The sequence below is a fragment of the Pezoporus flaviventris genome, unplaced genomic scaffold (assembly GCF_033815535.1).
Source record: "Pezoporus flaviventris isolate CSIRO_AGI_PZ_B2104156 unplaced genomic scaffold, CSIRO_AGI_Pfla_v1 ptg000023l, whole genome shotgun sequence".
Taxonomy (NCBI): Eukaryota; Metazoa; Chordata; class Aves; order Psittaciformes; family Psittacidae; genus Pezoporus; species Pezoporus flaviventris.
Window position 1 is genome coordinate 11566988 of NW_026892571.1, and position 11861 is coordinate 11578848.

Here is an 11861-nt window from a genome sequence, read left to right on the forward strand (position 1 = left end):
GGCAGTTTCCCAGCTGCATCTGTTCCTCTTGCAAGCAGGATTGGAAAACCACCTTTTGGTGAGAGAAGCTCTTTTGCAATCCGCTCAGCTTCCCAAAGCAATGGGACAAGATGTTTTCTCTGGGCAGGCAGATACCTGGCTGCCCACGTTCGTGTTTGCAGTGTTCATCACTGTGGGGGATTGCAGAAAACTAGTGGGCAGTCAGTCCTAACAGACCTGATGTTCAGAGGACTGCTAGCAATTGCTATTGCAGCCCATTTTTGCACCTCACCCACCACTTAGCTGCTGCTTGTAGGTAATTACGTCGACTGTCCTTGTTTGTAGAGGATCCTTTGAGATCCTCCGGCCTCCAGAAACCTTGGCTGACGAAAGGAAAGGCTCAGAGTCGTAGCGTTAATTTATTATTCATTAACAGCAAAGCGCTGCCAGTGAGGGATGCTGTACAGCAGCAGTCTCCCAGTCAAATAGTTAATGATCTTAAGTGACAACGTGTCACTTCCCAGAGACTGGAGAGAGCAGCTATCTGAAGGGAGGCAATTTATTTCCAAAAGACATGACTCTCTACAACCATTTAGTGCCAAGTCCCTTCCCAGGGCTGGAAAGTGCCTCCTGTGAGAGGGAGGTCTGTGTATGGGAAGGCATTTCATTGTTGGATGCCATTTCTTAGGACCAAGACAAATCGAGGCTCTGGGAGGGTGTGCAGCTCGGGGGCGTCATGCACCTTCTTGCCCCACTCATCTGGGTGAAGGAGTCGGGTGTAAGAGAACTCCAGCACCTATCTTCTTTTCGGGAGAGCAGCAGAAAGGATGAGGATGGCTCCAGGAGCCATGATGCCTTGGAGACAAGCAGATCTGATCACACTCAAGATCCCAGTGCTCCTCAGAGGGCATCTTCCGGGGGTCCACTCCCATGTCCACTAAATGGGAAAGTCCACCAGGCAATTGAAGGGAAACTGCGAGTAGAAATGTATGGGAACAAAGCCTCCACCCAGATGCAGAGTTATGCAGTATCCTACCCCAGAGTAACCGAAGGCAGAGCAGGACCCCAGCCGCATGCCCAGCTCCCTGCCCCGGGGGGCAGCTATTTAGGGTGGAGAGGAAGGCAGTCCTCTTTTATGGCCACCTCTTTGGAAATAATTTTTTTGTTGCTGCTCAATAAAATCTTGCCACAACAACACAAAATCCTCTCACCATTACTAATCTAACTCTCCCTCCAGGAAATGCAAGGCAGGAAACATTGTCTGCCTGCCGAGGTATTTTATGGTACAATTCTTTAAGCAGTGCCTCGGCACTTTATGTCATTATCTGATGTTTGTGAATTTAGGAAGTGCCATTCAATTACCCCACAATCTGATTAACACATTGCATGTAGTTATTTTGTTCTGCTCTATTTTATATCAATGCTTCTGTTTTAGTGTATTGTTCTACTTGTTGCTGGCCAAAATATACCTCAGGCCAGTCTAGACCTTTCTGTTAATGCAGTTTCTTTCTGAGGCTTCAGTCAAGATAATCGGTTTGTTACTACGTTCTTTCTCGATGCAGAGAAAAATAAAATGATGTTTTAAAAGAAAATTACTTGGAGACATCGTTTCTGGGGGCTGTCTATGTCAGAGCTATTGCAGTGAGGCAGAGCTGAGATTTACTGAGCGTTTGGGATGCGCAGGGCCAGATCCTCAGCCTTCTGCTGTTAGTACGTGGCTCCCAGATAGTCAAATTATTCCAGACACCCTTGCCTGTGATATCATCTCTGCTTAAGAGACTGGTGATATGCAGACAGCAATCAGATAGCTGAACTACAACGAGAAATATTAGATGAGTGCGGCTTAGAGCTGGGGCTTTGCTTGCTGTAAATTGAATTCATGTTGTCATAGAAGATCCAGTTCTGCCCCCCTGTGCAGAGGTCTGGGAACAGCAACCTGTTTTGGAGCTCTTGCAGTGTGCCACATTGCTAGTCAACAGCAAAGAAATGCATTTTACATTTGTCCCTACAGTAGCATAGAGTGGAGCATAAAACCACTTTATTCTTGATTACAGTGTGGTGTGTAACAGCAGGATACAGGAACAAGGACAATGGTAATTCTGGAATAACAACATGTAGTCTTGCATGCACACATTCACCTTTTTTATTAACCCCCCCCCCCCCCCCCAAAAGCATAATTTCTCTTTGTAGCCACATGAAGCCTGTGATAAGTTTTTAACTAAACCAAGGATAAATGAAGAATTTTTTAGGTCTTGGTAGATTACAGACTCACTTGAGATAGGGACTCTCAAAGCCAGAGGAAAAGATTCACAGGAAAATATTACTGCTATGGGAAGAAACAATGCTGGATTAGAAACTGGGTAGATTTTCCAGACTTATTGAAAAATTATCTTAATACTAAACGATCCATCACATGACTACCAATGTTTATCGCATCCACGTGGCCATAACCTCCCTGAATGTTTGCCCTCTAAGAACTTGAAATAGCAGGAAGACTTTTATTTAAACTTCTATGTGGAGCACATATCTGTAGAAATGATAAAATATTCCTATGCCCAAAGTCACTTTACTGAGCCCACCATAAAGATACTCTTGAATACCACAGAGGGTGTTTGCCAGGTGCGTTCACTCTGCCCTTCCCATTTGCAACATGTGTCTGACATTTCCCGAAGCTCACCCTTCCAAATGCATGAAGACAAGTTGTTTTTGATTGCTCCTAATGCCTGTTTTCAACCCACCTGCTTCCACACAATTACTGTTGTCCCATTCCCTCTATTTCTTATTAACGGAGCTCCTTGTGCAATCCTACATCACATCTAGCACAACAGCTCTCACTGCTCTGCCTGCTGCCAGTTATCTCCTGGTCTTTCTCATGGACCCTATAGCAGGACTCTTTCCTCGTTTCTCTTTTTCTCCCTGCTGCCCTATGGAGTAGCAGGGATTACTGGAAGAAAAGAGCTGCTTTTGGAGCAGTCCTGGCTGGCTACCCAGGCCCTCAGAAACAGCACATGGATCAGAGGGAGATCTCCCCAGTGGACCTATCAAAGGGTAGGTGTTGGTCAGACATGGGAACAAAGCTGCTTGCTAACAGATACCTTGCCATTCACAACTCCTGAGTGACCAGGATGATTTCAGCCAGGCAGGAGAGGCAAACTGAAGAAGCAGCACAATTTTTGGTAACTGGGGATTTCAGATGTGGAGGTGGATAGGGAGAGCCTTGGGTTGCAGGGCTCAAGAGGGGACAAACTATGTTCCTGTAGCCTCGCTAACCACTGCAGAGCTGGCAAATGCCATCTCTATCAGTGGCTGGTGCAAGTTCTGAGGAAGCCTTGTTTTCAGGCTTTGTCATTCTTGTCACCTGGAGAATAATTAATATTAATCCTTCTGTGATTATTGCTTCCCTTCCAAATAAGCTCACAATCAGTTCAAGGAATCTGAAAGTCAAGTTACTCAGGATGTTAAGAATACAACAGGAACCACTTTCAAAGGAACCCTTCAACTTGTGGTATTTGTGAATGAGATCCAAATAGCATTATTCATTTATTTTTCAGGAAAATGATTTCATTGATATAAACAGGCCAAATCCCGCAAGCTCCATTCCGTGACTACAGTTCCCTTACACTTTCAGTTACATTTTTATGATTTATCTGCCCACCAAGTCTTGAACATCTCCCAGGATAATAAGAAAAACAATTCTATTTTCTATTTAAAACTCAGGCTGCCTTTAAGCCACATGTATGAATCAGGCTTCTTTTAAAGCACAAACATGTTCTGTCCCACAGTTTCTTCCGTGACTGCCTTAAATCAAAAGTGTATTCTTTTATGCAATATTCCTTATTTGTTTTTCCATATGCTTGTGATAGAGTTGAACCACTTAACAGTGCCTAGTACATTATTCTTCACCTGTTTTCCGTAATAATGGCTTTCAGCTGACTCTCTAAATGTTATGCCATGTAACAGAGCAGGGAGGAGAAAGCCTAAGGACTCACTCCTGTTTGCAGTTGCTGCAAGTTTTTCTTGAATGTCTTTGGTATTAAGAAGCCTATTTTACCTGCACAGAATACCACTTGCTTGCCATTAAGGGGAAACATTACACTAGTCCAGATTTAAGGCTACTTATTCTCATGATTTCTTAATAATACCCACAGCCAGTGGATGAATAACTCTTGGTCCTACATAGAAAAGTCTTTTAAACTTCAGAAGTTTTAGGTAATGTTGTCCTGTTGGTGAGAAATCCAGTGCACCAGGAAACTACAGGAGAGAGTAGGGAGAGATTCATTGAGGCCTCAGTATCTGTAAAGTATGTTGATGTTTGCCAAAACCCAGATTTATGTCACTAAAAGTTTAGAGTGTCCCAGCTCTCCTGTAGCATGCATGTATCCTGGAACCCAAATACCATCTGTGGTGGGCATAAATTCAAATGCTTTCAATAAATGGAGGTTTTTTTCTTCCATATGTAATTTCACAGCATCTACTATTGAGAGAGTGCTCTTGTTTGGAAAGTACAAATCACTCATTGTACAGCAGGGCGCCTTTGTTAACAAGCTTGGTGTAGCTTTTGTTTAATTCCTCTGGGCATCTCTATCAAACAAGTATTCTTTAAATCTCAACTCAATAATCGATACATTTTTCTTAGTTTACAGAGCAAATAATTACTTTCTGGGCTGACTTCACGAGGCCAGGGAATGTATATATATATATAGTGCAGAGAGAGAAAGCTGAGAATCATCCACTGAACTCAACAGCGACAGATTTGCAAGTAAGAGACGATACAACCGTCTCCGCTATGAAGACAACAAGAAGTGTTGCCCTTCTTGGGCTTGCGCTTCTCAGCTGCCTTTCTGGTAAGCCAGTTTTGCTATGCTTGTATCTCCAGTCCTCCTGAGCCTTTGCCTTTACATATACATCCTAAAGGAGAGTTCAGCCTTTTGGAGATGTGATGATAAACATTCTCATTTAATGAACTTAATTAATTAATCCTTCTGCCAATAGATAGGTAGGATGCATTTGTCTGATTTAAGCTTATGTACCTTAGTGGGGATAATAATGCTGCAAAAATAGAAAAGTTTACATCCTATTTCTTCTTTAGCGAGTCAAAACTTCTGGTTTCACAAATAATAGATTTTTTTTAATCTTAGTTTATAACATCTTGTTTATTTGGAATCGATAAAACTTGGGCAAACAATCACTTCTCAGGAATGAGAAAGTCTATTTGGTTACTCTGTTGGGAAACTGATGATTCCAAGGGAATTTTATTCAAGGACATTGTGCAGTATTTATATTTTATAATCTCTGTTTTTATTGTAGATATTGTTACTGCTCAACAACTGGTGAGTAGTAGATTTTCTTTGTCATTTAGCCTTGATGTCTAAGCCTAGATGAATAATTCATACTTCTACTGTATCCCAGGAAAGGCTGAAGGGGAACAAAAACGGAGAGTGAGACCAAAAGGAAGAAGAAAAGTGCCCTTAAGTATTATGCCACCTCTTTTCCCCAAAATAAGAAATGACCTTTGTCAGAGAAGGATAACTTCCCATGTTGGTGACAAAAAAGACAGCGATTAATAATGCAGAGTGAGAGCCAGCACAGCACAGGGTGCCAGCAGAAAATCTATACAGCTATTGAATAACTGCCTAAATATCTTCCCTGTCTTGATTCCCCAGGGAATGATCATTTTTGGCTGCAATTCTTGCAGAAAGTACTTTAAGTCTTAATAGCAAAAAGGTGCTTTTATATGCTGTAAGAAACACGCTACATTTTATTCCTTCTCTTTTTCACTATGGAAGAAAGATAGAGGAAAAAAAAAAGATTGACAGTAGTCTCCCAAAGCAGAGAAAACAGGATCCACGTAAGAACACCGTTCTCTCCATTTGGAGACATCACAAATGCTCTTTGACAGGCCTCCTGCGACATGTACCCGTTCTCTGGAGAAACAGAGTTTAACTGTCCCACTGCTTACGAACCCATCTGCGGGACTGACGGTGTGACCTACCCCAATGAGTGCTCCCTCTGCAGAGAAATCTTGTGAGTATAAGGTCTCCTGATTGCCTACAATGCCAATTCAAGCAGCAGACAAAAGCCTTTGGGGTTGGGACTAATCGGGGGTGGACTAGATTTTTTGTAAGTTTCAGTCTGCCTTAATGCCCGCGATCTTCCGTGTCAGAGCTCCTGAATCTGATTAATTACTGGGGCTTTATGAGCGGAGAGATTTAGTGAGTGAGATGACTGCATGGTATGAGCAGAATAATTCTTCCTTTCCTTCTCTCTCTCTCTCCCTCTAGCCGTAACCAAGCCATCGACAAGAGGCATGATGGAAGATGTGTTAAGGTATGGTCTGAGATCAGCTCCTTCTCCTGGTGCACTGAGCAGTGCTGGGTGAAACAGTGGCAGAGAGCTAGACAAAAAAGTTGCCCAGGATTAATTCTGTATTAAACCCACACAATTTCAAACTGTCAGAAGTTGAATGAAAAACAAGAATTACAGATTTACAAAAATTCCTTTTACGTTTTGTATGAACTGTTAAACTCAGTGAGTTTTAAAACATTATCTTCTCTGTAAAACCAGACTTCAGAATGGAAGCTTTTGTTTTCAATAACACTTCAGCATTATCCAACCAGTTTTCTTCAGACTTAGAGGCTCGTTGAAGCCAAGAAATTCCCAGAGAAAGTTTGGAATTTGATTAAATGGTAATTTTGTAACAGAAAAAACCAACTCTATCAAAACATTTAACATAAACTTTGTTTATCAATGTATGGAGCTACTGTGAAGTGCAGAAGCATCTCTATTTTTAGTTAGAGAGAGGAAGTAAAGAAACACTCCGGCTGTGCAATTTAACATAATACAATGACTTCCATTTCAGTACACTCAGAGTAATTGCAGAAACACCGGGGTGAGCGTAAATTCCATTTTCAAGTGGCATTGACATTTCGCAGCAAAAGTTGCTGCTGCAGGAGGCATTTTAGGCAAAGATCCTTCATGGTGGCATTCACGGTGAAAACAGACAAGATGATAGGGATGCAGCCCACTTCAGGACAATAAAAAACCAGATCCTCCAGCATTCTGCTGTACCCCTGTGCAGGATTTCAATGGTTTAGGCTCCTTTGACTCCTCCAGTCACTCTGGGGCTGCTCTCCCCTTGCAGCTCTGGGGAGAGGGGAAGATGTCTCTTGCACTTTGCTCCATTATTAATGCAAAAGGGAGCAGAGATTAAAATGCTGTTCTGTGACTGTTTCAGTTCGACTGTAGTGGCTACCTGAGACCAATCAGGGGTCGTATGAGCCCATGCACCATGGAGTACATGCCCATGTGTGGCACCAACGGGATTACCTACAGAAACAAGTGCCACTTCTGCAATGCTGTGATGTAAGTGGAGGGCCTGGGTTATGGGAGCGGGGTCTGGATCAGTAGGTGCTCCTGTTGGTATTTAAAGTGTAACGAGGTAGTTTGACTCACGAAGCAGCTACACTGTGCTCATTCATTCTTAACTTGCTTTCTTCCCCAAGGAGCGGACTGGACATGGACCTGAACAATCTTGGAGAATGCGCCAGGGTAAAGAGCAGGAATCTGCACACTGCTGTTACAATACATTTTACAACACAAACTCAATGAATCTTAACTAATTAATAGAAATGCCCACACTGGCCTTGTGCATTTGGCCTGGGAAAAGGATTCGAGGAAAAGAGTTAAAGTATGCCAGTGTCAAAGGGCTTTGAATCAAATCCATGGCTCAGATATGCAGCTGCCCCTCTGACCTAGGAATACAGCAGTCAGTGGGTGCTGACACCTACATTTATCAGGAAACAGGATGAGCAAGAGGTGCTGTCTCATCCTTTCTGCAGGAGAGCAGGAGGGCTGTGTACTGCCAGCACTATTAGTAGTGGTGATTTCTCAGGTGGGAATGCTTTCTGCAGTGTGGCTTGTGACCGTCCACTTTCCGTACACTTGCTTCTGCTAGCCTGCTGAACCAGAGCAGCCAGTGAGAGGGCTGGCTTGGGAACATCAGCATGGTTATCTCACCATTTCATAGAATGGTGTTATTTATAATAGTATTTATTAGATTCTTTGGCCCCTGCCTTCTCCCTGCTTCAGGATGCTCCATGCAAGCATGTTCTCTGCCTCTGAGCTAGCAAAATTGCTAGAACAACAGAGCCCTGCACCTGAAAAGTGCTTTCATGCTTTACCATACCATAAACATTAAATAAACATAAAGCATCATGTAGGAAAAGACAGGGAACAAAAGCTTTAAAACCTGGTTTTGTTCCATTGTTGCTCCATTATTAGGAGGAGATTGACTGCAGCGAACAGAACGGCGGCAATCTCGTCTGCACCCCTGAATATAGCCCCCTTTGTGGCTCTGATGGCAGAACTTACGGAAACCAGTGCCATTTCTGCAATGCAGTTTCGTAAGTATGGAGCTCACCATATAGCCATGAAACCAGAGGAGCTGGAGCACACACACAACAGCAGCAGCTGGTGTGGAAGGTCTGGAGCTCCTGTTAACCCCTCGGTAAATCCATCCCTGCTCCATGCTCCTCTCACTCCTCTGTCATCCCCCAGGCACTGCACATCTAAAGCCTGAGTGAGTCTTCTACTTCCCTTGCAATTAAATCCAGATCCCCATTTGCAGGCTCATAGCACTGCTGACTCCCTCCCTGACAAAGTGATTTAAATTGTAACTGTAAAAGGTGTCTGAAATTATGGGGTTTTTTTTTCCTAATCTCTTTAATGTGAGAAAGCATGTAACCTGGGGAATCAGGAAATATTAAGTGAAGTACTTCATAAGTCGGAGAGCATTGGCTTATTTGGGTAAAGTTAGACTATAAAACTGAGATCCACGTCTGTAATTTTGCTCTCCCTCTTTCTCTTCAGATTGAGCCAGGAAGGTCTGTTCCTCAGGCACCGTGGCGAATGCTGAGCGCTGGAGCTGTGCCCTTCACCCTGATTTTTCCCTTACAAATCCTGAGAACACACACCATCCTCCCTGCTCCTTTGACTGTTGCTCATTGGTCTCTGCTTTGATTGATCAATAAATTAAACGCAACTACTCTCTTTGCCACAGACTGGTTTTTGGTTTGGTGGTTTGCTGTTTGTTTTTTCCAGGGCAGGGGTAATGGTCTTCAGGCTTTTAGGTACTTATCTGTCAGTCAGGAGCAGTTGTGAAACAAACCACAATAAAGAGCAAAGCGTAACACCCATCACACACCAGCCCAAGCTGTCATGGGTGTACGTCACTCCATACCAAACCATCGGAAGAGAAACCAAGCTGCTATAAATTACTGCCACTTTCCCAGTTTCCATGTCTTATAAAGTGAAAATGGTTTTGTCTTTGTATCAGCACTGAGTCTTGGGGGAACTGGTTCTTTTAGGGTCCCTGGCACAGGTGATGTCCCTGGGGAAGAGTGAAGGGGAAAGGTGGCTGTAGTCAGCCCTATCTGTCAGACCTGGGCAAGAGACAGGTCTGGCAGTGTGTTATAGAAAGGAGGCTTATGGCAAAGGGAGGAGGCTATCTCATAGGAAAGAAAATTAGGAACTGCTGCTTCCTTGAAGGGTGTGCCCATTGAGACTGTGTTGATCAGCACAAAATTGCAGCAAGCTGGGTAAGGCTGTAATGAGCCTAATGAGAACTTGAGGAGAAATTAGACTGGGCTCAGGCTTTCAGCTTCTTGGGGAGAGAGATGTGAAAAGTTGTGCTGGGGGTATGTGAGGCAGGGGGGGTAGGATAAAGCACCCTTCAAGAAAAGGTCTTGGATTTACTAACCCTTGAAAAGAAGGGCCAGAAGATGTGCTGGTAGCTCCAAAATGCTTTCTATCTTGGGAAAAGAGCTATGGAGATAACATCTCTGTGAAGCCTAAAGGGTGCACTGGAGGAGCAATGATATATGTGAATGTTCATGATGATGTGCCATCTTTTTGGGTGACTCAAGCTGTTAATAGGCAAACATCCCAGGCAAAAAGTCTCAAGAGCCACAGCTCACACACTCCCTTTCTCCACCTCCCATTCTCTTGATATTTAGCAAGAATATCTGCTGCTAAAGCTGATATTTAGGGCAAAATCTGTGATTTCTAAGCCTTTTCTTTAGCTCTTGTTTCCTGAAGTAAGAAACAATCTAAGTATCCAATGGAGGTGAACACAGAGATGGCAAGACATCTCTCATCATTTCTTGTTGGCCATGAGGTTTATAAAGTGGCCACAGACTAGTGGAGTTCTGGTTATAGCACGATACTTTTTTCAACAGCAAGATTCTATGATGAACCTCCTCTGCAGTGGTAGCTTTTGCCTGAGGAAGACAGATACTGGCTTAGGAGCTCAGAAGACTTTGGAAAAGCCCACACAAGAGCTGCTCATCTACTGGACAGGGAGGACAAATGGGTAGGTACTGGGTATGTGGCTGTATCCAAGATGCTTTGAGAGCCTCTAAGCAAGAACTCTTTGGAAGATGGAAAGGTTGTACCACATAATACTTGCCCAGCACAGTAAGTGCTTGGCTTGACACCAGCAAGACTGCCCAGCTACACCCCTTGGCCTGCAAAAGAAGGTACATATGCCCTTGTCCGTTCCTGATTTCCACAGGAGTCAGAGGAACAGAAAGAGGCCCTCACCCATGCCAGCAAGTAGCCTGTTTCAAGTGCTGTAAAGAAGTGGAAAGGGGTAATAACAATAATCACCTGGTTGGTAATTTAGTCTCTTCCTTTCCTTAGCATGGAAGGGATTGGTCCCTATGGTGCGTATGCTGAGGCTTTAGCCACTTGATTACACTGCAGCAACTGAAACGCTTGGGTAGATAAAGGACTGAGGTACTAAGGCTGTGGTCGTGAGCAGTGACGTATGAAACGAGAAAAGGCAAACAAGTAGTGCTGCGAGCGGCAGAACTGAGCGTGGTTTTGAACGGCGCTGCGGCTGACTGCCTTGATAACTAAATTATATGAGAGGCTGGGTCGTGAGCTCACCCTTAATAGACATCTGAGAATTCACCTGTCAGTCACGGTTTCTCTGCTGTGTGGGTTTTAAGATGTCTAGCAAGCTGCAAAGTGTAATGCTTCCCCAGGTGTAGACATTCATAACATTGATCTCACTCAGAATCTCTCTCCTTTGCTGGCTGAGGATGTTACTAGCATCTTTCCTCTGTTGTTAGAAAAATGTCTTAGAATGTACTTTTTATTTATTTTCTTTTTTACTCCTATGGTTAGAATTAGTTGCAGATTCAAAATTCACTGGGGAAACTAATAATCAGATATATCTAGACTCATTGCTCTCCTAAGCCTTGTCTCCTTAGGCAAATATATTAAAATTTAAAGCTTATTCTGATCTGGACATATATTTTGCAAATAGTGGAGCTGAACACAAATCCTCAAGCAGATTCAGCTGGAAATAGATCTTCAATCTCCCAATTCCCCATCAAATTCCCTGCATTGCTACTTGCTGTGGGAGAGGAGCCCTAACATATGTTTGTGAATGCGAAAAGCTGGAAAACACTGACAGCTAGAGTTTAAATAGTTCAGGGGGGAGAGTCAGCAGTCCTATCTGGGACTGTGCACACAGCTATGAGAGCATGTCACACTGGAGAGCTTCTCCACCCCAACCCAACAAATTTAGATCCATCCTCAAAAATAGCCAGGGAACAACGTATAATTGGTTTCACAGACAACACATTCTCATGGTGTGATTTATTTCGTAACGTCTAGTGAGTGTCATCACGCCGCACTCAAAGCCTCAGAGCTGGCATTCAGTGAGGGCCCAGAGAATGAAAATTACCAGCTTCCCCGATGAATCACTGCTTTGAAAATTCACCCTTGTGAGAATCCTGTGACTATTTAGATAAAAAAAAAAAAAAAAGATATTACAAGCCCATCTATCACTCATATAATTATCCCTTTCTAGGTTT

At 43.4% G+C, this 11861-nt stretch overlaps 1 protein-coding gene across 2 annotated transcripts; it reads left to right on the forward strand.

The window, feature by feature from the left end:
- Positions 1–3088: 3088 nt before the first annotated feature.
- Positions 3089–9023, forward strand: LOC133271305 (double-headed protease inhibitor, submandibular gland-like). 2 transcript variants are annotated; one of them, XM_061457236.1, is made up of 8 exons: positions 3089–3155; positions 4616–4823; positions 5856–6003; positions 6261–6306; positions 7214–7341; positions 7482–7527; positions 8260–8381; positions 8848–9023. In XM_061457236.1, exons 3-8 carry the CDS (start codon positions 5891–5893, stop codon positions 8891–8893), a joined length of 501 nt encoding a protein of 166 aa, XP_061313220.1. In that variant the 5' UTR covers positions 3089–3155; positions 4616–4823; positions 5856–5890; the 3' UTR covers positions 8894–9023. The 2 variants fall into 2 exon arrangements, with proteins under 2 accessions (XP_061313220.1, XP_061313219.1); XM_061457235.1 differs by lacking the exon at positions 3089–3155 and having other exon boundaries at positions 4504–4823.
- The last annotated feature ends 2838 nt before the right edge of the window (positions 9024–11861 follow it).